Source organism: Polypterus senegalus, chromosome 2 (genome assembly GCF_016835505.1).
Source record: "Polypterus senegalus isolate Bchr_013 chromosome 2, ASM1683550v1, whole genome shotgun sequence".
In the NCBI taxonomy this organism is placed as follows: Eukaryota; Metazoa; Chordata; class Cladistia; order Polypteriformes; family Polypteridae; genus Polypterus; species Polypterus senegalus.
In genome coordinates, this window is record NC_053155.1 from 268,990,155 (window position 1) to 269,013,959 (window position 23,805).

Below are 23,805 nucleotides of genomic sequence, written 5' to 3' on the forward strand. Positions count from 1 at the left end.
AAATGATATTGTCATCATACAATAAATATGGGCTTTATGAAGTGGCTCAGGTTGTGCAATATTACAACTGTATTGCCAATTACAGTGAGGTGATTGTACCAATAAGTACAAACAGTTCTACAAGGAGCACTTGATGGACTGATTGAGTACGTTTCTAGTTCTTGGGATGAAACTGTTTCTGAACCGTGAGAACTTGCGTACCCAGGGTATGAGGTACCGTGGAAATGTGCGTGGCTTTACGCCAAGTTTAGGTTTTATACATCACGATTTGAGCATGGAAACGTTCGTACGCAACATTTTTGTGCATACGAACCGTTTATACATGAGCCCCCTGTTCACTATGTTTTTTATATAGCTGCTTGAATATTTGAGATAGGTTAGCCCATGAAACACACTTATTGAAAGAATTAGTACATTTAACAAAACAGTAGTTATACAACTGGAACAAAAATCTCAAAACCATAATAAGTTCCAAACATTTTAATCATTCTTTCTATCATTAACAAGGAATGTGAACTGAGCACATAATTCACAAATGCGCTGTATGATTGACATGCAAGTGCTGGAATGTGTCTACTGAGTTCAAGTAAAGGAGGAAGTATGACAAAAATTAGTTGTGATTTGTTCAAGTCATTTATCCTGCCTTTATCGAGACCTCTTTACATAATGGGGGCTTTGAAAGTTAAACTGTAGCCGACCTAGTGGGAAGGGGGCAGGGGGTAAGAGTATATCTTGTTGGTCTGTCACAGATAGATAGATAGATAGATAGATAGATAGATAGATAGATAGATAGATAGATAGATAGATAGATAGATAGATAGATGAACAGATGTGTGTTTGATGTCCTTTCTCTTGACTGTGGTGCTTGGCCACCTGCTGTATTTACATATGGCCTTTATGGCTGGATGGTTTACAGTGAACATCAGCTACTCTTAAGCAATATAATGCACTTGTCATTGAACTGAATTAAATTAGATGACTTCTTAATTGTGTTTTACTTTTTTAATGTATTTTTTGCATTTGTGCTGCTTTATGCTGTGTAATAAGTGACCATAAGGCACTCAAATCTTGAAAATTTCTATTTTTTGCCTGATCAGATCATCTTGGGCTTGGTTTTTGGGAAAGCAAACTTGGAGGACTTTGCTTTTCAGATGACATGTGGCTGTAGTCTTGACAGTTATCTTCAGGGTCTGCTTGTCCTGATTACAGTCCACAACAAATAATGGCCTCTGGTGTTGTCCAGACTGAATACAAGGTCTGTAAAGAGACAAAAGTAAATGGTGCTTTGCAATCTGATGTAAAAACCAACGCCAAATCCAGGTCACTCACAGCCGGAGGTTGTCCTTATTTTCACCAGAATGAGGATCTTGTTGTGAACATTGAGAATCTGGTCAGCATTGATGGCACGATCTTGACGTTACAACAAACTAGCTTGAATTCCCCACATTGAGACTACAGAGTGCTTTCACTTAAAGACTACTGTCCTCACATTTTGCTTGTTATTGTGTTCATAAGAATCTTAAAGTTTTTTTTAGTCTGGCACCTCCTGACTCCCATGTATGAGAAAACCCCCTCATGTGATATACTGCTTGACTTATCCTGATGTCTATTTATGAAAGATGTTGAACTCTGTGGGTTCTCCATCAATTTTTGGCCCTCTAGACATGAAACGTACTCATTTTAGACAATTCTTGAACCATATTTTGTGCATGAAATTACACACTTAATAATAAATAGCAATATGTATCTTCAGAAGAAATGATCTGAAAGACTTGAAGTGCATGCCACATCTACAGAACCCAGGGGTTCATCCCATAATGGAATATGAGGGGTCAAAGTTATACCTTTTCACAAGACTTTTAAAAAATGACAATCAGTAATAAAGTTATGTGGAATGTCGTTTTTATGTTATTTTGAGGTTTGATAATATTTTGATATCTGATTCTTTACTGGTGGCCTCACCCATCTAAGAGCTATAAAACAAGATTTCTGTTGTACTTGTTGCATGTGGTAAAATGAATTTGAACTAGAAAATGGTTTCTAATTTTCTTGAATAGAAATGTAGGACCCAAACTTTTGTAAGTGGATTTTGAGAATGAGGGAGTTGTGCCTTCCATTTGTCCAGAAACTGAGAGCCCATGTGTTGCCCAGCAAGCCAGATGGTCCGGTTAAAAGAAGCTTGCAGGTGGATATCACATGGAGGGAATGAAACTTGAAACATCTGGAACAGTCACTGCAGCTTTGGTCTTATAAAAGAGCTAGAAAAAGTCAAGAGAGGAGCTACTACAGAAGAGCAAGGCATGAGGAAAACATTGTGGGAATAAAATATTTTCATTTTAAGAGGACAAAATAAAGGAGTGAATATTTGAAAGAATTATGAAACAAAAATAAAGTACTTGAGGAGACGCCAGCTGTCACTTTAAAATAAGGAATGAGCAAACAATTAGAAGTGACACAAATGACTGATGTCACATTTTGCTGGAAACATTAAATTGTCATGTAAATATATAAAGTAATGAGATTCTAAAATTCTGTGTAACAAACACACTTGACGTGTGACAATGACAGTGTAAGGCTCAGTCTTCTCCTCCTCTTTTTACATTCCAGGCTGGTACAACAGGCTGTATATTAATTTTATACTGAGAAGACACATTTTCTTCTTCATGCTGCAAACCTACTTCCCAACCATGCTCATGGTGATGTTGTCCTGGGTGTCTTTCTGGATTGACCGAAGAGCAGTGCCTGCAAGGGTGTCACTAGGTACATTTTTCAACATCTTATTTCATTTACTTTTTCAGATATGATTCACAACATGACAGCTAGGCTGAGCATTGAAAAGGGCCGAGCTTTATTTTTCATTTGGTTGAGTCACTGCAAGAATAAAGCAATGCAGTAAAACCGGCACTTAACATGACGTGGAGAAAAGTGTTGGGCGCTTCCCTCGATGACATGCTGCTTTAGTTTCACTGAAAGGGCGTTTCGCAAAATAATGATGAATACTGTGTCCTACTTTAATCGTTTCACATGATAATTCATAACTATCAGATAACTCATTGACATGCTAAACCCAGTGTGACTATAGGTGTGTGTGAGGGTAGACGCCATTATTGACTGGAGTCGCATCCAAGGATGAGCCAATGCTGAACTGGATTAAGTGGCCATGGTTTATAAGGTTGAACTCACACACTCCTCATGATAGCAAAAATTTTATGTCCATTCTCACATTTCATACCCGTCTTTCTATTATGGACACTATGTAGTCAATACAGTGGGAGTTCTTGGAGTTATGCATGGATTGAACTGCTTTATTGTTTAAAGTCCACTGCCTCCGTCACTTCGCTATGGCACCTCTCAAAATGGACCACAGCCTATTAATGAAGAAATAGAAAGATGGTATCCCTAACTCTGAGACCTTCAATGTCTTGGTTGTCTAGGAAAGCAGGCAGGCAGAAGATACATTTAACTATTGTTAGATTTGGTTACATTTAGGCCTTGTTCACACGGGCATTGAAATCGAGCATTTTTTTTGCGTTCGTAGCGTCCGGTGAGCGCGGATCAAGCGCCGAGTGTTTTCTACGTAGGAGTCAATGAGAGTGTTCACATGGGCTTTGGTGACGTGCGTTTGTCCGGCTGCGCGTTTATACGGCATCAAAAAAACGTTGCATGCAGCTTTTTCTTGGCGTTCAAAACCCAACAAACGCAAGGAAACCGCTTCTAGTTCGTTTTCTGCGCGTTTATTTTACCCTTCGGAGGGGGAGGGGGGCATTTCAGTGCATAACACCGGTGTAAGCGCACACTCGACTACTGTTTCCTTACCTCAAAGTGACAAGTAGTCTCTTCGGGCTAACACCAAGTCGCATATTGGTTGATCGGCGTGCAATGTGGCATTGCACCAGCTGCAGCAGACAATCAAAAGTGGAAACCGACATCCGACAGTAATTAAAAAACTTGCGCGGAAATTTTCGCATTTCTTCATAAAGCACAAAAAAGCTTCCTTTAACCCGACGTTGTGCAGTCAGAGGATGAACCCAGTAACGGAGGCAATTTTTTCTCTCCCTACGTCGCCGTATTACGAGTATTTTTAAAACAAGAAGATTAATATCTAACATAGCAAAATGGTCCATATTGAAAGGAGGCACCTCAAATAAAACGACAAGGGCTTTCATATCCAGTTCCCGACACACACCTCCACAGGTTAACACACAAACTACAATTTGGGCTGCAGGCTGGCGTTAGACAGAGACAAACGAACGCCGGTGTAGAAGTCAATCGATCGCCACCACAAAATGCAACATAAACGTCTAGGACGTTCAGAGCAAGTTCGTTTATCCAAAAACTTAACGCCCGTGTGAACAAGGCCTTAGTTATTTTTTTCAATGTCACTGTTGTTTAAATATCACTGAATATTTCAGACTTATCATTAGTTGAATACATTTTAATTTAATGATGTTTCATTTTTTTTTTTATCATTGCTGTTACCCCTTTCACTCACAGTTACCACAATATGATATGCCCCTAGAAGTCGCAACGTATGTCTTCATCACTGTGATGATTTTAAAGCCAGCAGAATATGCATTCTTGCACCCAAGACCGTGGACAAAACTTTCAAAAAGCTTTAGTGAAAATGATCATTTATGATTTTGGACTTAGGTTATTGACTTTAGCTTTCTTTTTAGACTTATTATTGATTTACAGAATGCTCAGTTCAGGAGTGTTGGTTTGATGGTTTTCCTGGTACTGATTTTGTGTGTCAATGGGCTTGCGTTTCATCTCCTGGACTTTTTTGGTCTTTCAACGTCATAATGCATAACAGGCATTCAGTCTTTAATAGACACGTCTTACCACCGTATGTTAGCTGTGGCCACCATTGTAATGATGAGAAAAGGGTCCAGAAAGAGGAAAAAAAAGTCATTTGTGACCAGGAAGTGAAGAGCTAACAAAAGGGGCAGTTAAAAGAGTGCTCAAGAAGTGCTGGTGACCAAACACCAAAATGTAACAAAACAAGTCCGTCCACTGCACTGTAAGAGTTTGTTGTAGATGACATTGTGGCATCTCTGATGCCTGGTCTTACATTTTATGTTTGCTCAATATTTAGGCCACAACTGTGTTTTATAAAGTTTGATAACATTGCACATCAATAGCAACCATTGCTTTGAAGAATATGGCAGCATTCATGCAACCAACTCATAAAAAACTATAAAACACTAATAATCCATCCATTATCCAACTCGCTATATCCTAACTACAGTGTCATGGGGATCTGCTGGAGCCAATCCCAGCCAGCACAGGGCGCAAGGCAGGAAACAAACCCCAGGCAGGGCGCCAGCCCACCGCAGGGCACACACACACACCAAGCACACACTAGCGACAATTTAGGAACGTCAATGCAACTAACCTGCTTGTCTTTGGACTGTGGGAGGCAGCTTATGCAGAAATGGGGAGAACATGCAAACTCCACGCAGGGAGGACCCGGGAAGCAAACCCAGGTCTCCTTACTGCAAGGCAGCAGTGCTACCACTGCGCCACCGTGCCACCCAAACATTAATAAAAATAACAAAAGAACATTAGGATGTCAGATGAGTTTTTGAAAACATTTAGTTATCATCAAGAAGCCATAACGTTGTGAATAAGGACAAAGCACATTATTTACAGTGCACACAACCCAGTACTCCCATACCTATCACTCTTAGTCCAGGCCTCTCAACAATGCCTCTCTTCGTGACCGCCTCCACTCCTCTCCTCCGAGCTCCATCCTCTTCCACCTGACTCCAGCCATCGAATGGAGGCAGGCGGCCCCTTTTATATCCACACGGACGTGCTCCAAGTGCCTCCTGATGAACTTCTGCTGGCACTCCCTGGTGTGGCGGAAGTGCTGGCTATGCACCCGGAAGCACTCTGGGTGTCCCTGGCCTTCTTCCCTCCAGCACGTCTGGGTGTGGCAGAAGTGCTGACGACTAGGGCTCTCCAGGCATTTGGGTACCCCCTGGCAGTGACCACTGGTCCCTATAGGGTTGAGCTTCCATGCTCCTTTCCCATGGTCCCCATAGCCACCAGCTGCTTGCCACAATATTAAAAATAAAGAAGGAACTGAACTGTGATTTGAAGTCACTTTGAAAATAAGCTTCAATTAAATAAATAAGCAGAAACATCTGTAGAGAGGATATCTTATTGTGTTTGTTACTGTTAAATCAAAGAAAAAAAATTCCATTTGTTAAATCTATGAACTGATTGTCACACTGCTATTAATAATTAATAAATAATTACATCTTACATAACACTTTTAAAGCACTTTACACAGACAGTATGTGATGTGACGGCAGCCATTCTTGTGCCAGGACGCTCACCACACATTAGCAATTAGCTGGTGAAAGGGTGTGAAAGATGGTTAGTCAGCAATGGACAGGGGGTGATTAGGGGGCAGGAATGAATAAGGCTATAATGGCCAATTTAGCCAGGACATCGTGAAACACCCTTCTCTTTTCAAAGGATGACAAAGCATCTTTTATGACTGGAGAGTGAGTTTTATATCTCATCTGAAGGTTAATGCCAGTTTCTTACAGCACAGTGTCCCATTAATGCACTGGGTCATTTGGGTCCATACACAAACCACAGGGTAAGAGCCTTCTGCTGGCCTCACCAACAACTCTTCCAATAGCAGCACAAGCTTTCCTGGTTGGTCTCGAGTGGATTACCTGTTCTGAATTGTAGTTGTCTTGTGCTGTTTTAATCCATACACTTGTACACATTCATTCCTCTTCTTATTTTCCTTTTCAGGCATAACGACCGTGCTGACAATGTCTACCATAATAACAGGAGTGTCGTCCTCTATGCCTCAAGTCTCCTACGTTAAGGCAGTGGACATTTACCTGTGGGCGAGTTTCCTTTTTGTTTTCCTTTCTGTGATTGAATACGCAGCGGTCAACTATCTAACAACTTTAGAAGAAATGAAGAAGCTCAAAACAAGAGGAAAGGTTATGTCTTTATCTTTTTATGTAATATTATGCCTTTTTCCAGAATTACCTGATTTTGCTTATTGCATTGCATAGAAGCCAATAGTTTTTTTATTCCCTTTCTTACTGTTTATACTTTTAGTTATTTATTTGCAACACTCAAGGCTAGTGTTGATTGGCAAAATTCACCAAAGTGTTTTTTGCAGTGAATATGCCGTGTTTGCTAGTGACCTTGCTTGCATAATATTTTCCTGGGAATCTGCTGTGTGGCTGGTTAGACAAACTTTTTTTTCCCAGCGCCCCATGATGCTTTGCGAGGCTAGCATGACACCAGACAGCTTGCAGCTGCCATGCACAGGACTTTCACTCATGTATACTGTTAGTGTACTTCAGCTCACATTTCACATCGCTACCTGATCTGATGTCACTACTCTACCGGTACTCTGGGTGGATTTGCACCTTGGGTATATATATATATATACAAAAAATCATAGTATTTTCATTTGAGGGTACATTAGCTGACTATAATGTGAATATTATGAAAATACTTTGTTTTTCTGCATAGAATCATTGAATGTTATGTCTTCACTGCTTGATTAAGCATGTTAAGGGCTTTACTATTTAGTGCAGGAATAGCCCCCAACTATAAACTGCTGATCCCTTGCATAACAAGCTCTATCAGTACTCAGAATCTCAAACAGAGGAGTGCTGGTATGGAAAAGGACAGCAGTACAAATCAGTCGTTGAATTTTGCCAGCTATGTGTCAGCTCCATATAAGGGAAGCGGACGTGGATAAAATGCATGTACAGTTAGCCACGTGGTGGAGTGGCAGTCAAGATAAACCTTAAAGGAGCCCAAACCCTACCAAAGTCATAAAACACATGAGACCCTGTGAAATAAAAATAATGACAAAAGATTTATTGCTATTTACAAGGAATTTCTTTCCTCTTGATTAAAGAATAATGTGGAAAAAAATCTGCACAGATATTAGAAAGCCTTTATTGTTGTTGTACCACTACAATGAAAACACCTGGAAATAAAAAAAATGGATGTGACTGTCCCATGTGGTTAATTATTCATGCCAGCCAAAGGGCACCATCAAAAAATGCTGTGTGGCACAGCCAATCAGTGCCCCCAAAATTGGAATTCTAGGAGTGCAATTATATGTATTTCTTTTCATTTTTTCACTAGTTTTTGATCATTTATCGTATTTTCTTTGTGACTGTTTCTTTTATTGAATTTCTAAAATCATATAACATTCCGTACAATCAAGTCAAGTTTGAGGCTATTTCATCTGAATCTTTTGTGGCTTTTGGCATGGTGCTACAGTGGTTAGCACTGCTGCCTCACAACTCAGGTCATATTTTTGTCCAAAATCATTGGTCCAGTATAGCTGGCAAATGCTTCCTTGCCCTCAAGGACAATTAAAGTACCATCACACAATTATAATCCACTCAAAACTAGCTCAGTCCCTTCTTCCCTGCTAACTTAAATTCATTCGAGTTCTGTGAAGTTTGGAACATTTCTACCTTTTGGCCAACTTATGGTTAGGTCAGTTTAACAGTGTTTGCTCATCACTAACCAGCCCTTAAAGAATGGCCACATATATGATAGGAAAGGTTTCTCTGAACTTAATATCATCATCTGATAGATAGATAGATAGATAGATAGATAGATAGATAGATAGATAGATAGATAGATAGATAGATAGATAGATAGATAGATAGATGATAGATAGATAGATAGATAGATATTGCAATGTGTAGAGAGCAAGTCTAAGGAGATTATTCTCAAGCTTTATAACACACTGGTGAGGCCTCATCTTGAGTGCTGTGTGAAGGTTTTGGTCTCCAGCACTAGAAAAAGGTCCAGAGAAGAGCGACTAGGCTGATTCCAGGGCTGCAGGGGATGAATTATTAGAAAGATTAAAAGAGCTGAGCCTTTACAGTTTAAGCAAAAGAAGATTAAGAGGTGACATGATTGAAGTGTTTTAAATTATGAAGGGAATTAGTACAGTGGATCAAGTCTGTTATTTTAAAATGAGTTTATTAAGAACACGGGGACACAGTTGGAAACTTATTAAGGGCAAATTTTGCACAGATATTAGGAAGTTTTTCTTTACACAGAGAACCATAGACACTTGGAATAAGCTATCAAGTAGCATGTAGACAGTAAGACTTGATGATTTTTTAGAAGAATTAAGTAGAAAAGACTGGCAAGCTTTGTTGGGCTGAATGGCCTGTTCTCATCTAGATTGTTTTAAGGTTCTAATGTTCTATCTAAGAACCCAAAAAGATCAGTTGTCATAATAAATACACAAAAGCAGGTACATTAAAGAATGAGAAATGAACTTGTGAATTTATAATATGTCAAGCTTTGTCTCATAGCCTTCAGGGCCTAATATAAGAGACGCAGCACAAGACACATGGATGTACGTCATTATATTTTGAGCAACAGTGAGATTGTTGCATTGCTCAGGGCCACAAAGGAAGTGGTGGGATTCAGAGTGACTTCTTGACAGTTAGAAGGCCATATTTTGTTTGTTCTTTATTTCGCCTTATACAATTTCTTGTCTTAGGAAGTTGTTAGATTTCGCATACCCCTTGGGGTCAGAGCACAGGGTCAGCCATTGTACAGTGCCCATGGAGCAATTGCAAGTTAAGGGCCTTGCTCAAGGGCCAAGCAGAGTAGGATTTGTTTTTTTTCTTTGACAGTGATGGGGATTTGAACCGGCAACCTTTGGGTTACCAGCGCAAATCCTTAGCCTCAGAGCCACCAGTTCGCCCCTACACAGCATGCCGAGGACCCCAACGTACAGAAGTCTGCATTGGTTTCTGCTGTACACAACACAGAGTGATGTGTGCTGATTGGCTTCTATATATTTTTTTTCTTGATTAATTAAAAAAAAATGACTAGTGTATGTTACAATTATTTCTTTTTTCCATTTTTTTTAAAAGAAATCCACCGAGATGTTGAAAATTGACTGATGTTAACATACCAAATGTCTTTCAGATCCCAGTCAATTTTAATACTACACAGGCCATGGCATTTGATGGATGCTTTCATGATGATGAGATCGACCTGGCACCGTATCCTGAAGTGCCCATCACTACGGACGGGACGGAAAGAAGAAACTCTTCCATTAATTTGCCAGCTGAAGTCCATCGCTTACGCAGAAAAAGATCATTAAAGCAAAATGTCAGTTATATCATGACTAACAGCCACATCATTGATTCCTATTCCAGACTCTTATTTCCATTTGCGTACCTTGTTTTTAATGTCATCTACTGGAGTTTGTATACATAAAAATAGAAGAATAAAATGTTCCTTCTGGCTAAATGCTTATTTATTGACTTGCCAGTGTTTAAAAAACAAATACAGTAAAATGTTAAAAAGTAGATGATACGTTTATTACTTTTTGTATTCTTAAGAATTACTTATGAACACTTTTAAATCATTTAAATTTTTTTCCTGCACTTCCTGACTTAACAGCTCAAGAAAACCCCCATACTGTTCGACTTGTCGTGATGTCTGGTTATTCAAGATGTCAAACTTTTAGCAGTTTTCCTCTATTTTTGGACCTCTAAACCCAGAAATCTCAAATTTTGAGGCTATTTTTTTGGCCATGTGTTGTGTGGGAAACTACACCCTTATGTTAACTTAAACTATTAGTTGTCTTCAGCAAAAATGATCAGAAGGACTTCATATTGTGTATGCCGCATCAAATGGCCCCTAGGGGATCACCTCCTAGTGGGATACGAGTGGTTAATGCTACTCTTTTTGACAAGACTTTAAAAAAATGAAGATCGGTAACACAGGCATGTGGAGTGTCATTTTCAAGCTTTAATGACAAATATGATAATATTTTGATATTTGATTCCATACCCCTGGTCCTAGCCCTCTATGAACCACTCCTAGAAGGTTCAAAATAGCAAATTTCAACCATAAGCATGTGGGGTATTCTTTTGGACTATTGCAAGGTCAGTGATTGTGAATATTATGTTATTTTTGATTTTTGATCTTTTACCAGTAATCATACCCTTTATAGACTTCTATCAGAGGGTGGAAGTGACAGATTTGAATTACAATCAAGGATATTCAGACTTTAAACATTTGAGTTGAATGAAGCACATGTTTTAATATTTCAAACATCTGACACAACTTCTATTATTCATTATGTACTTCTACCTCATGAAGAAAATGAGAGCAAAAGTCTAACAACAACTAAAATTAAGCTGTCACATGTGTATGCAAAATCAAAATAACATGACCTTTTTTATCTCAGCCTCCATTAATATGTGGTAACCAACTTACACGAATGATTTATAATAAGGATCATCAGCACCCCCTGCTGACTCTAAAACTGAATTGTCACCTGCTTACTCTTGCATCCCCAGCATTGGTCCTGAAAGAACACGGATTAGTGAAATTCAGTGAATTTCATGAATTGTTCAAATGTATTGGCCTACTCTTTTAAGATAAAACAAAGTATTGTGGCAGCGACTAGAAATTATTGGGTTATTGGCAATGCAGATGCAGGTGAAATTAATGTAATGCAGAAAAACAGCCAGTTTTCTTCTCTGCTTTTACACTTTTTCTATATTGTGATCAGTAGGGGCCATAACAGCATCCCAGAGCCCAAACATAATCTGGAATGAAAAACAAACATTTATTGCATAAATTACATTTAGCAGGTCTCTCTGTCTATATAAAAGACAATATGATACCACAATATACTGTAGCTTTTCTCTTCTCTCTTCTCTTCTCTTCTCCACTTCTACTTGGAGGGTGTCATCCAGCTCCTCTCTCAACTTTAACTGGAACAGCTGAAGCAGAGTTGCTTCCTTTACCCAGGACTAGTGTCCCTTAGAAGCACTTCCAGATAAGGGGCAAGTTGCATGAAGTAGTGACCATCAATCACTGCAGTGGCCTCTAGAACCCACCAGAGCCAGCTCATGGTTCTACAGCTCTCAGCATGCCCTGTGAATATTCATGGAAGTACCATAACCCAGTGACACTGCTATCTAGCATTTCACGGGAGTAAATAGCCCAAGTAAGTTGCCTCCCTCATCCCTCTATTGTATTGGCATCCTGGCCAGTTAGGGATCATTTATCAAGTCCTACTGGGATGCCATAATATCCGTTTCTGTCCATCTCCTGGCCGTTAGGTAAGGAATCCTGAACCAGCTTAACTGGAATGCCAGCCCATGCCTGCCATCGTTTATAATGGGGTCCATGACAAAGTGCAATTTTAATGAATACATGGGAGTCCCGGAGCATGCAGACTCCAAATGTTTGCAAGTGCATATGTCAGCATACACACGCCGCTGATCATGCATTCAGTTTGGCTTTAGTGACAGAATTGAAAGTGGAAATGCAAGTGTGAGACACACAAGGAGGAGTGTAGAAGGTACATTGAGAATCACCTTCAAAGATGTGAAGTAAAAAAGTGGACAGAAGGTGAACAAGGAGCCTCAGAATGACAAGGTCTAAGAAGCAGGTTTTACCAGGACGTACTTGAGAGACAGTGTGACAAGCAAGAGAGGTTCAGACACACAAGAATACCAAGGAATGGACATGTAGAGCAAAAGATATCAAATAGTTTTAAATTTACTCTAGTAAAGGTAATATAGATAGTTTGAGATAGAATGGATCATCTCCTACCCAATGAGTTATAGAGGGTGGGGTGGGATTCTTCCAGTTAACCAAGATAAGTCTGCATGCCATTAATGTGATACAGGATATTACAATCAAGTGCTCCCCACACAATTTGATGGCAAATATCACCGTGATTATGAGACCACAACTATCTGAAAAGAATTTAAAGATTTTGGTCCAAATTGATGTTAATTTGGCGCATTACAAAAACATATGACTTAGTGACGCTGGAGCTAGATGATAATGCTTGTAAGTTGAACCAACCTGATGGAGACTTTCACCTTTCTTTATTTTCAGGGTGAGCTGGTCCTGTGGGGGCTCGTTTTGTGTCTCATTATTGTTTGGCTGCTCATTAAGGAAAAAGAAACAACTAAGGGGTCTGAGTCACGTCAATTAAAACTAAGGCAAAGCAAGTTAATCAGTAGGAAAATGGCTCAATAATTAAGAAGATGGTTAGAATGACAACCTGCAGCCACTGCAGCCCACCAGGACTGGAGTTGGACACCTCTGATCTACAGGGTTGTAAGAGGTGGGTAATGCAGGGTGCAAAGCAGGAGCACACCATCAATAGGACACCAGCCTCTCGCAGGACACACTCCTAGATACCACACATGTCTACACCAACTTGGCCATCCTATAGCGACCAATCAGATTAATACTTTCTTGTTTATCATGGCACCGGACAGTGCTGATATGCTTCATGATGCTGGGTGGACAAGTAAGTAGGCATTTCATTGTACTCTGCAAAACAAGGAGTTACATGCCAACTTAGATGCATCATTACCTTGTAGAAGAAAAACATCAATAAAAAAACACATTCAGACATGCAGCCAACAAAGAAACTTGCCAGTGAGGCTGCAACTATGCATTTTGCTACCATGTTTAATATTTTGACTTAACAGTACAGACACTCACCAGCCACTGTAATAGGTACACCTTGCTAGTACTGGGTTGGGCCCCATTTTGCCTTCAGAACTACTGTAATTCTTTGTGGCATAGATTCAACAAATTGATGGAAACATTCCTCAGGTATTTTGGTCCATATTGACATGATGGTATCATGCACTTGCTGCAGATTTGTTGGCTGCATATTCATGATACAAATGTCCCATTTCACCACATCCTAAAGGCGCTCTATTGGATTGAGATCTGGTGACTGTGGAGGCCATTTGAGTACAGTGAACCTATTGGCATGTTCAAGATGATGATTTGAGCTTTGTGACATGGTGCGTTATGCTGTTGGAAGTAGCCATCAGAAGATGGGTACACTGCTGTCATAAAGAGATGGACGTTTTTCAGCAACAATACTCAGGTAGGCCGAAGCATTTATACAATGCTCAGTTGGTACTAAAGGGCCCAAAGTGTGCTAAGAAAATATCCCCCACACCATTATGTCACCACCACCACCACCACCAGCCTGAACCGTTGATATAAGGCAGGATGGATCTATGTTTTTGTGTTGTTGATGCCATCTGAGTGTTGCAGCAGAAATTGAGACCAGGCAAAGTTTTTCCAGTGTTCTATTGTCCAATTTTGGTGAGCCTGTGCGAATTGTAGCCTCAGTTTCTTGTTCTTAGCTGACAGGAGCAGGACCCGATGTGGTCTCCTGCTGCTGTAGACCATCTGCTTCAAGGTTTGACATGTTGAGCATGAAGAGATACTTTTCTGCATACCTAAGTTGTAACGAGTGGTTATTTGAGATACTGCTGCCTTTCTATTGGCTTGAACCAGTCTGGCCATTCACCTCTGACCTCTGGCATCACAACAAGGCATGTTTCCACAGACAATTACTGCTCACTGGATATTTTCCCTTTTTCGGACCATTCTTTGTAAACAGTAGCAATGGTTTACAGAGATGAGCAGTTTCTGAAATACTCTGACAAGCCTGTCTGTCACCAACAACCATGCCACATTCAAAGTCACTTCAATCACCTTTCTTCCTCTTTCTGATGCTCGGTTTGAACTTCAGCAGGCCATCTTGACAATGTCTACATGGCGAAATGCATTAAGTTGTTGCCATGTGATTGACTGATTAGATATTTGTGCTAACAAGCAGTTGAACAGGTGTACCTAATAAGGTGGCCGATGAGTGTATACTGTGAGTAGTGCCTATTTCATTTATGTGAGGTAGAATGCCCAGAGGGGACTGGGCGGTCCTGTGACCTGGAACCCCTGCAGATTTTTTTTTTTTTCTCCAGCCGTCTGGAGTTTTTTTTTTTTGTTTATTCTGTCCACCCTGGCCATCGGACCTTACTCCTTTTCTATGTTAACTAATGTTGTCTTATTTTAGTTTCTTATTTTGTCTTTTATTTTTCTTTTCTTCATTATGTAAAGCACTTTGAGCTACTTTTTGTATGAAAATGTGCTATATAAATAAATGTTGTTGTTGTTTTTGCCTAATTGGTAATAAGGTTTTAGGGCAAAGTAACCTGTAGGATGGCACAGGGCAACATTAAGTCCTACCAACTGCTTTCAGGAGTCAGAGAGTCACAGAAGAGGCCCTGGCTAAGGACCACTAGAGAGAAGTAAGCTCTACATGAGTGCTGAGCAGAAGCCCACCAGGATGTTTAAAAGACAGAAACAGCCTTGAGGGAGGAAATTTGGAGAAATGAGCGGAACTTTTCTTGTTTACAATGTTTTTACAAGGCTATCTAATTTTGTTTTTTGATGCTGAAATACCTTGTTATGTTAAAAGCAGCTTGTTCACAAATAGGTGTTTTCTTACGAAATATTTGATAATTAGTTTCAGTTAAAAGTATAATTAGCTCTGCTACATTAGGTTGCTTGGTTAAGGATGTTCTTGTTGATAACTGCTACCATAATGCACACCTAAGTTATATAACCATACTGTGCTGTTTCTTCTCCAAGCAGCTGAAGTTAGAAACTTGATTTTAGTTTCATGAACTTTGGATTTGCACTGGAAGGTTTTTTACTACCACTGTTCCTAGTTACACAAGCACATGTTACTGTGGCCTCCAACCTCTAATGGAAGAAATGTTTGAGCTCTGAATCCATTTTTCAGAGACAAGAAATTTCATATTAAAAAAGGTAAAGTTGTCTTGCATACATCATGAGCATCTAGGTTAACTTTATAAAGGCTGACCAGGAGAAAAAAGGATTGGGAAAGTCAGGCCAAGAATGTTCTTGAGTTACTACTGACACTTGAGGCAACGCAAGAAATGGGCCACATGAAAAACTGAACATCTAGCAGCACCAGGTTGTGTGGTTTTCACAGTTTATTTTACTTTTGCTCTCTGGCACTAATACATATATAACTCTTCTCCTGCCTGTTCTGTCTAATTGTCTGTGTTTGCAGGTGTAGAAGAAAGGGGAATTGCTGACTTACAGAACCTGACAGTGTGGTCAGAGTATAGGATTTTAGGCATTCTTCACGCCTCTTTGCTGCCATATGCCACACAGTCCCAGGAGATAATGCATGGCAAGCAGGCAGCTCACTAGCAGATCTAGCTTTTTAAGAACAGTGGAAGGCTCACCAGCAATGACTAAGTGGGTTCTAAAGCTTGGACAGATGTGCTTCCAGGGTGGAGCTTTAAAGTCAATTCATCTGCAGAGGCCAGCTGAAGGTAGAGTTGGGAGGATGGAGTTAAATAATAAACTGGCAGGAGAAAGAGATAAGCCATGGTTTGCAGAGAAGGAAATTGAAAGTATTGTGCTGGTGTGATGTTCCAGGTTGGAGCCATGGTCAGTGGCACCTTGAACCCAGGACCGATGATAACAAAACCGAGGTTGAGCCAGACAAATGAAGACACAAACAGTCACCAAGAGTAGGTGCAAGTGCTGTTATTTAAAACTAGCCATCCCCCACGGCTCTGCCCGCTGTGGCGGACACCCAGGACCCATGCCCGGCCAGGATGGCCCTTTGGCACTGGATCCAGGGGAGCAGCCATGGGATGCACATTACGTCACCTGGAACATTTGGTGGCAGCCCCCCTGGGTTGCATCGGTGACACAAGTATGTTACACTGGAGCTCATCCCTGTTGGGCTCCGTGGCCAGGGGGAGCTGCATGGCTGAATGAGCCCATGTGGGCTGGAAAGCAGCCACACCCGGAAGTGCAGCCTAATTAGGCTAATTACCACCTGGATCGCTTCTGGGTGGGCTATAAAAGAAGCCTACAGCCACTAATCAAGGTGCCAGAGTCTGGAAGAGGAGGACGAAGCTGCTTGGGAGGAGTAGACGATATTTCTTTGGTTTTGGGTTGGTGTACTTGGGACTGTGTTGTGCCTGTGGGGAAGATGTGCCCCACAGGTGAAGAAAAATAAAAGTTTATTTATTTTTATACGTGCCTTTGGTGTGAGTCTGTGTAGTAGTGAAACAGGACAATCTTTAAAAACCAATAAACAAAAAGGTATCGCTAGGTAAGCAGAGGCAAGTTACACTCCAAAACGCAGAGGTGGATCGACTCCCCACTCCTGACGTCACGCTTACCCTTCCCCTCGGCCCGCAGCCTCTGTGTCAAATTAGCACGAATATATCGTTCCTGCAAGCAAACTATTGATTCTTAGCATGATGAGAGAAGTCACAAAAATCAGTGAAAGTCCCAGAGTTTAAATCCAATAAATAATCCCATGATAAAACTGGAATAAAACTATACAGTCATCAGATCCTTTCTTTCTTCCACCTGAGCCCAGTACATCTTTCACTTTCTGTCTACTCAGCTCACCCAACCGGTCACTCAGTCAGCAGAGATGCCAACAGCTGTGGTCCTCACTTCTAGCTTCCTTCTTGGCTGACTCTCACGGCATCTACTGGACCGCTCAGAGCCTTCCATCTACCATCGCTCTCCTAGTGTCTTCAGGATTCCTATGAAGAGCTCCATCACCATCTTACCTGCTAAACAATAAATTTCACTGGAGACAATCCACCCCTAGAGCTCTAATCGCTCGATCCTCCACAGGGATACTGACTACTCTGCCTTTTCTCCCTCACACTGAGTCAAGCACCCGATAACGCAGCTTTCACTCATGCTTCTCTGTTACAATCACCTGCTCTGAGGTGTGAATGAAGCACTTGACCAATCTGCCCGTGTTGCACATGAGCTCACCCTCAACCTCAGAGTGGTGTCTGCATGATCCCACCTGAACCTGCATCCACAAGGAGTCTGCTCACTCTGGGACTTCTGGTTATTTGTTTAAAATGTGTAATGCCACAAACCTCTCTCATCACAGCCGTCAGATGCAAAGGGCAGAGAGACCTGAACAGTAAGGATTAAAGGGGCAGACGTTTTGTTGTTATGATTTTGTTCATGTGTACTATGTCTGATAATCAGTTCCATTTCTCTCCTTAGTTCATTTTTGTTAGTAAAGATGTCACTGGAATTTATTTAGTCATTAGAGTTTTAGAACAATTTTGACAAGAACAGGCCATTCAGCCCAACAAAGCTTGCCAACCCTATTGGCCATTTGGCCCATTTCTGGGTCTAGGTACACTAGGAGGGCACCATCTGCTGTTTACAATACATTACTGGAGGTAAAGCACAAGTGAAATAAATGCTTTGACCAAAGTGTCTTATTGATAAAAAAATGTCAAGTAGCCTTTAATTTACAGAGCCTCTTTAGAGATAAACACAATAAAGAGCACACATGAATAGCATTTTCAAAGGAAAAATGACAAATTCTAGAAAACAGCCAATATTTTAATATAAATCCTAATTATCCAAAATGCACTCTAACAGTATTGAATAAAAACACTTTTATAGAATTTATAAATTATGACTCATTATTCAATCAGATTCCACACTTAAAAATATATAAAATACATTAGAATGTGATATGAGAAAAAAAATGCATAAAAATAAGAAAGAAGAAAAGATCATTTGCAGAAGAGTAGCTATGCCTAATGGCTTAAACTTAAAATCTACAGAAAGTTGCCAGTAAGTTCAGAGAGGGAGCATTTGTTCATTTATTTGATTCAATATTTACCCCAGGAGAAATATCAATTCAAAATCTCCAGTCATCATTTTAAATAAAAGCACAGGAAAATGTTATTGAAGATGTTTGTTGTAAAATAACATAATGTAATATATAACATTCTCAAATCTGATAAGTCAAAGGTGGTACCACAGGTTTGGCTAGAGCCTATCCTGGCAGCACTGGGCACAAGGCAGACAACAGCTCCACAGCTCCAGACAGACCACCTGTCCATCAGAGTCCTGTAAAATACACCTTTGTAATGTGGATCAGAGCTTTAGTCCTTGTACACATGTCTGCAGGGCGATCAGATGAGGCGCACACCTCGCACAAAATGACAACTCTGGGCTGCAACCATTCTCCGGACTTTATTATACAACACAATAAATTTTATACAAGTGTAGCTGGTTATAAGTGACTGCCATGTAAACGCAGGACATTACTTCATTGACTACATCAGACAAATTCTGTTCTAATCAAATCCTGATCAAGGTTGCTGGGGAGCTGGAGCCTACGCCATCAAGCAAACAACATACGACAGGTAAAATCCCTGGACAGGGTGCCAGTCTATCATAGGGTGCACATTCACCACACACAAACACTCAGGCCAATCTAACATCGCCAGGATTGTGGGGGGAAACAGAAGCACCTAGAGAGAAACCGACACTGACATGAGGAGAACATGCAAACTCTACACATTGAGGACCGGAGACATGAATTCTGGTCTTCTTCACTACAATACAACACTGCAATACCACTGCACCACTGAGCCATCCTTAATGAAACTACTCTTTTTCATTATCATTATTGAAGTAGTGCCAGGTACAATGCTGTAAATGCATCCATTCACAACTTCTACTGCCAAGTCACCGTGAGCCATAGCATGACTTCAAGGCAGGAGTCACCAATCCATTACAAGGGAAACCCACTCTGGGCCAATAAAGTGCATCCAGGTAACCTAACCCACAAGTATTTACAATTTACAGTATGTGGAGAAATGGAGTAGGAAGGCATCACGAAAATGTGGCAACTCTGCACAGTTATTAGCCCCGGTCCCTGCCACTTAAAAGCACCACTGCATAGTCAAACAAATGTGCACCCCTTTAGGATGTGGAGTGAAGCCACAGAGTCAGGAGGACACCTGCACAGACAAGGGGTGAAGAGGCAGTGACTGGGTGACAGTGCCAGCCAATATATACCAGTATCTACTGTACAAGCATGTGCTCCAGTTTAATATCTGGTTAGTCAAAAAAGAACATGCTATGAAAGTTTATTGATTTTTTTTTTCAAATTACATTCAAAAATAGTTGCATAGACTGTCAACCTTAGTGCAAGAATTATTTTTCCTTAGAATTAAACTGAATATCAAGCAACATCCATAAAAAACTAACAAAAGTACAGAGGACAAGCCATTAATGAAATACTGAGCACCCACCCAGTCAACATAGGCAGTCTATCAAAGGCAGAACGAAGAGCAGACATTACATGTCATCACTGTATGTCACACTTCCTCGCTTTTTGGAGGTCCTCCTCAAGGAAATGCTAGGTGTTTTGTAACCATTTTCCTCCTTCAGACCCAACTGTAGTTTCTTGTAGTAGGTTTCATTAAGTACGACATCATCAGTAGGTGTACTTGGTGCCTGCACACCACTGTCGTTGTAAGGAATGCCTTCACAGAAAGACAAAAGGTAAATGAGGTGAAGAGAATATTGTGAATTAAACATGCCAAACTTAAAAATTCTGGCAAACACAAGAAAGAATTATAAGATGTTAATAAAAGTGAACACACACTCAGCAGCCTCTTTAATAGACACTCTTTTTAGCCACCCAAACAGACAGAAGGAATGTATTCGACAAGATGGTAAAACATTTCTCAGGAATTTTGGTCCATGCTGATTCAACAGTATTACACAATTTCTGCAGATTTTTTGGCCACACAGATATATCAGTAGCAATACTTAGGTATGCATTTGATTTTCTATAAGAGCACCTCGTCCAATTTCAACATGGAGCACCTTTCCATGGCATACTGGAATCTCTTTGTGAATCCAGGGGGACCACAAAAACATCCTCTGACCGTCGCCCCCAACCCCACTCTTTGATCCAAGTGTTGATGTAGCCCAGCACTCAAAGATTCACGGGGGAATAATCCTCCCCTAATTCTTTGATCAAATGTCACTGTATCACCCTGCTATGAGTACCCTCATTAATTTGGCTCCATTTTAAAGCACAGAGTAAGAGGTCTAACTTGTGCCAAGAAGACATCCTTCACACTGCTGCATTACCACCATCACCACCCTGTACCACTGACACAAGGCAGGATGGATTCATGCTGTTTATGCCAATTTTTGACCCAACCGATTTTGGGAATTACATTGCTCACATTTAATGTGGAGCTTTCAGAAAGCAACTGTTAATAATATTTTTGCCAAAAATGCACATATTTTACACATTTTGACCACACAAATGAATAGCAGACGTGTGGATCATGGAGCGGGAATTACATGAGAATTGTTTTTCTTTTTTCCAAGGACATTTTTCACATTATTTTCCATTGTCCAGAACTGGTCACTTCAGGGTTCTGTTGAGTTTGAATCGTCAATATGTAATATAGCCATAAAACACGAGAGTAAACTTTTTTCTCTGTTATCTCTACAAACTACTTGGGGTAAGTAACTTAAAAAATATCACTTTGAGTAGAGTATTCTTTTAAATTACAGAGACAGCTCTCTCTTGGTTATACTGAAGCCAAGCTTGCTTTTACAGATATTGATTTGAATCATTCAGGTTGCATGTTTTGTTCTACATTTGACTTCTAGTATTTAACGCTTGGCTGCTCTGCAAATAGAAATAAGTAATGACTAAAAAAAGTCTGAATAACCCATCACTGAAACTTACCTTGTTTATTGATAACATCTGCCCCAGTGTGCTTGTTCATGTCATTCGTTATTTGTTTGGCACTTTCAAAGTTAGCAATCAAGACAACCTGGCAGGAGAACATCCTGCTTTATAGGACTTTGTGTTACATGTTTGTCGTGTGAGTTGCACTTGATCTGTTTGAATTGTGCAGCCCTTTCAAGAGTAACAATGAGGTAGCCAGCCTCCAAAATGCACTGACACTGAGATAGCCAGTCATAGTCACCACTGAGATATTGAGGCTGAGTTGGCTAACTATAGCTATTGATGAGACGTTGACACTAAGGTCACCAGCCTCAGCCCTTGGTGAGAGGTTGTGACACTGAGGTAGCCACCCTCTGTCATATCTGACATACTGACAGTGACATAGCCAGTCTCGGCCCTTACAGTCTGTGATAAGAATGATAGATGTATGAATGTCACATAGGTGTGCATGGCAGGCAGGGCGGCACCACCATGAAAACAAATTGGGCATTCCACCAGGGCATAGATCAAAAGGGGGGCCAGGGGCACAACTGCACAGGTTAGCTACCAAACAGTCAGTTGGCACACTAATAAGCTTGGCAGCACTGACAGCAGGGTGAATACTGTAAGTAAATCAAGCGTAATAATTTAGGCAAACTTGTCCACCAATGTAAAAACAAACTTAGAGGTTAAAGTAACTTTTGTAAAAACTTTTATATGACACTCCTTTGTCATGTGAAAGTGTACTTAATTGTTTACCAAACATGTTGGAAATATCCATCCCGCTATATCCTAACTACAGGGTCACAGAGGTCTGCTGGAGCCAATCTCAGCCAACACAGGACGCAAGGTAAGGGAACAAACCCCGGGCAGGGCACCAGCCCACCACAGGGCATGCACACACACACCAAGCACACGCTAGGGACGATTTAGGATCGGCAATGCACCTAACCTGCATTTCTTTGGACTGCGGAAGGAAACCGGAGCACCCAAGGGAAACCCACGCAGACACGGGGAGAACATGCAAACTCCACACAGGGAGGACCCAGGAAGTAAACCCAGGTCTCCTAACTGCAAGGCAGCAGCGCTACCCACTGCACCACCGTGCCGCCCTGTTGGAATTACGGAATGCAAAAATAGTCAGTATTGTAGATTTGTTTCTATTAATATAAAATAAAGTGTAAGTTCACAGAAAAAGATTTAACAAAGAATAACTAAAGGGAGTGATTGTTTTCTGCACCGATCAGGAAAAGAACAAAATTACATTAACAAAACAGAAAAAACAAATACACAATTTATATAATGATTAACCAATGTGACGGGCGGCCAGGTCCCATGCCCGGCTGGGACGCCCCTTCAACACTGGATCCAGGGGAGCAGCCATGGGATGCACTCTACGTCCCCCGGAACATTTGGTGGCAGCCCTCCTGGGTTACATCGGGGCCACAGGTGTGGGACTTCAGGACTCAGACCTGTTGGGCTCCATGGCCACCACCCGGAGGAGCTGCATTGCTTAACGAGCCTCTGTGGGCTGGAATGCAGCCGCACCCGGAAGTGCAGCCTAATTAGGCCAATTTCCACCTGGAGCATTTCTGGGAGGGCTACAAAAAGAGCCTGCAGCCACTACTCAGGAGCCAGAATCGGGAGGAAGAGGACGAGGTTGCCTGGGAGGAGGAGGAGGAGGAGGAGGAGGAGGAGGAGGAGGTGGTGGTGGTGGTGCCGCCGCCGCCGCCGCCAGAGGATTGCGTGGAGTTAAGTGCTTGTGGGACTATGTATTGCCTGTGGGATTCACGGGGAAGACATGCCCCACAGGTGAAGAAAAATAAAAGTCTTTGTGTTTTTACACGTGCCTCTGGGTCAGTCTGTGCCGGGTCGGGCGCAATATTGCGCCTTTATATTACACCTCTTAGTTATAAGACCTCAGTGTGGAAGATCTGCGTTTTCCATTTTAGTATCATGGCTCATGGCTGCATGGGAGCCAACCATGGACAGGATGCCAAGCACACACAAACACATCCAAACTGTTTGTACATTTTTGAGATGAGTTCAACAACTGTAGTACATGAAGAAGCATGGAAGAACACTGCAAACTCCACATGGGCATTAACTGTAGCAGGAATTCAATCCAGGTATTTGGAGCTGAGAAGCAGCAGCAATGCTAATTACTGTTTAATTTTTTGTCATTAATCCCATCATTCTGATTAAAAATTTCCCATCTCGATTTACTTGTATAAACAACTGACCCATTTTCAATCAATTTTTTGTGTTTTGGGGAAGCTAAGCTCTGCCCTAGCTGTAATCTGTGTGAGCACTGGAGAGAAGACACAGGATTAACTGAAGTGACCACACACACATACAGTACCACTTTAAGGAAACTAATTAACACT

At 41.0% G+C, this 23,805-nt stretch overlaps 2 protein-coding genes across 7 annotated transcripts in view; one reads left to right on the forward strand and one right to left on the reverse strand.

Annotated features, from left to right (window-relative positions):
• The window catches only part of LOC120523863 (gamma-aminobutyric acid receptor subunit rho-3), an 86,774-nt gene extending 76,484 nt beyond the window's left edge, over positions 1-10,290 (forward strand). For 2 of the 3 annotated variants that reach the window (XM_039745525.1, XM_039745526.1), the window contains 3 exons: positions 2,608-2,760; positions 6,775-6,971; positions 9,964-10,290. In XM_039745525.1, coding sequence (XP_039601459.1) covers positions 2,608-2,760; positions 6,775-6,971; positions 9,964-10,257 — 644 coding nt within the window. In that variant the 3' untranslated portion in view covers positions 10,258-10,290. The remainder of the gene's footprint in view (positions 1-2,607; positions 2,761-6,774; positions 6,972-9,963) is intronic. The other variant, XM_039745527.1, reaches the window with a different exon arrangement.
• A 7,845-nt stretch (positions 10,291-18,135) lies between these two features.
• adgrg2a (adhesion G protein-coupled receptor G2a) overlaps positions 18,136-23,805 on the reverse strand; it is a 177,728-nt gene continuing 172,058 nt past the window's right edge. For all 4 annotated transcript variants that reach the window (XM_039745531.1, XM_039745530.1, XM_039745528.1 and 1 more), the window contains one exon: positions 18,136-20,207. In XM_039745531.1, coding sequence (XP_039601465.1) covers positions 20,020-20,207 — 188 coding nt within the window. In that variant the 3' untranslated portion in view covers positions 18,136-20,019. The remainder of the gene's footprint in view (positions 20,208-23,805) is intronic.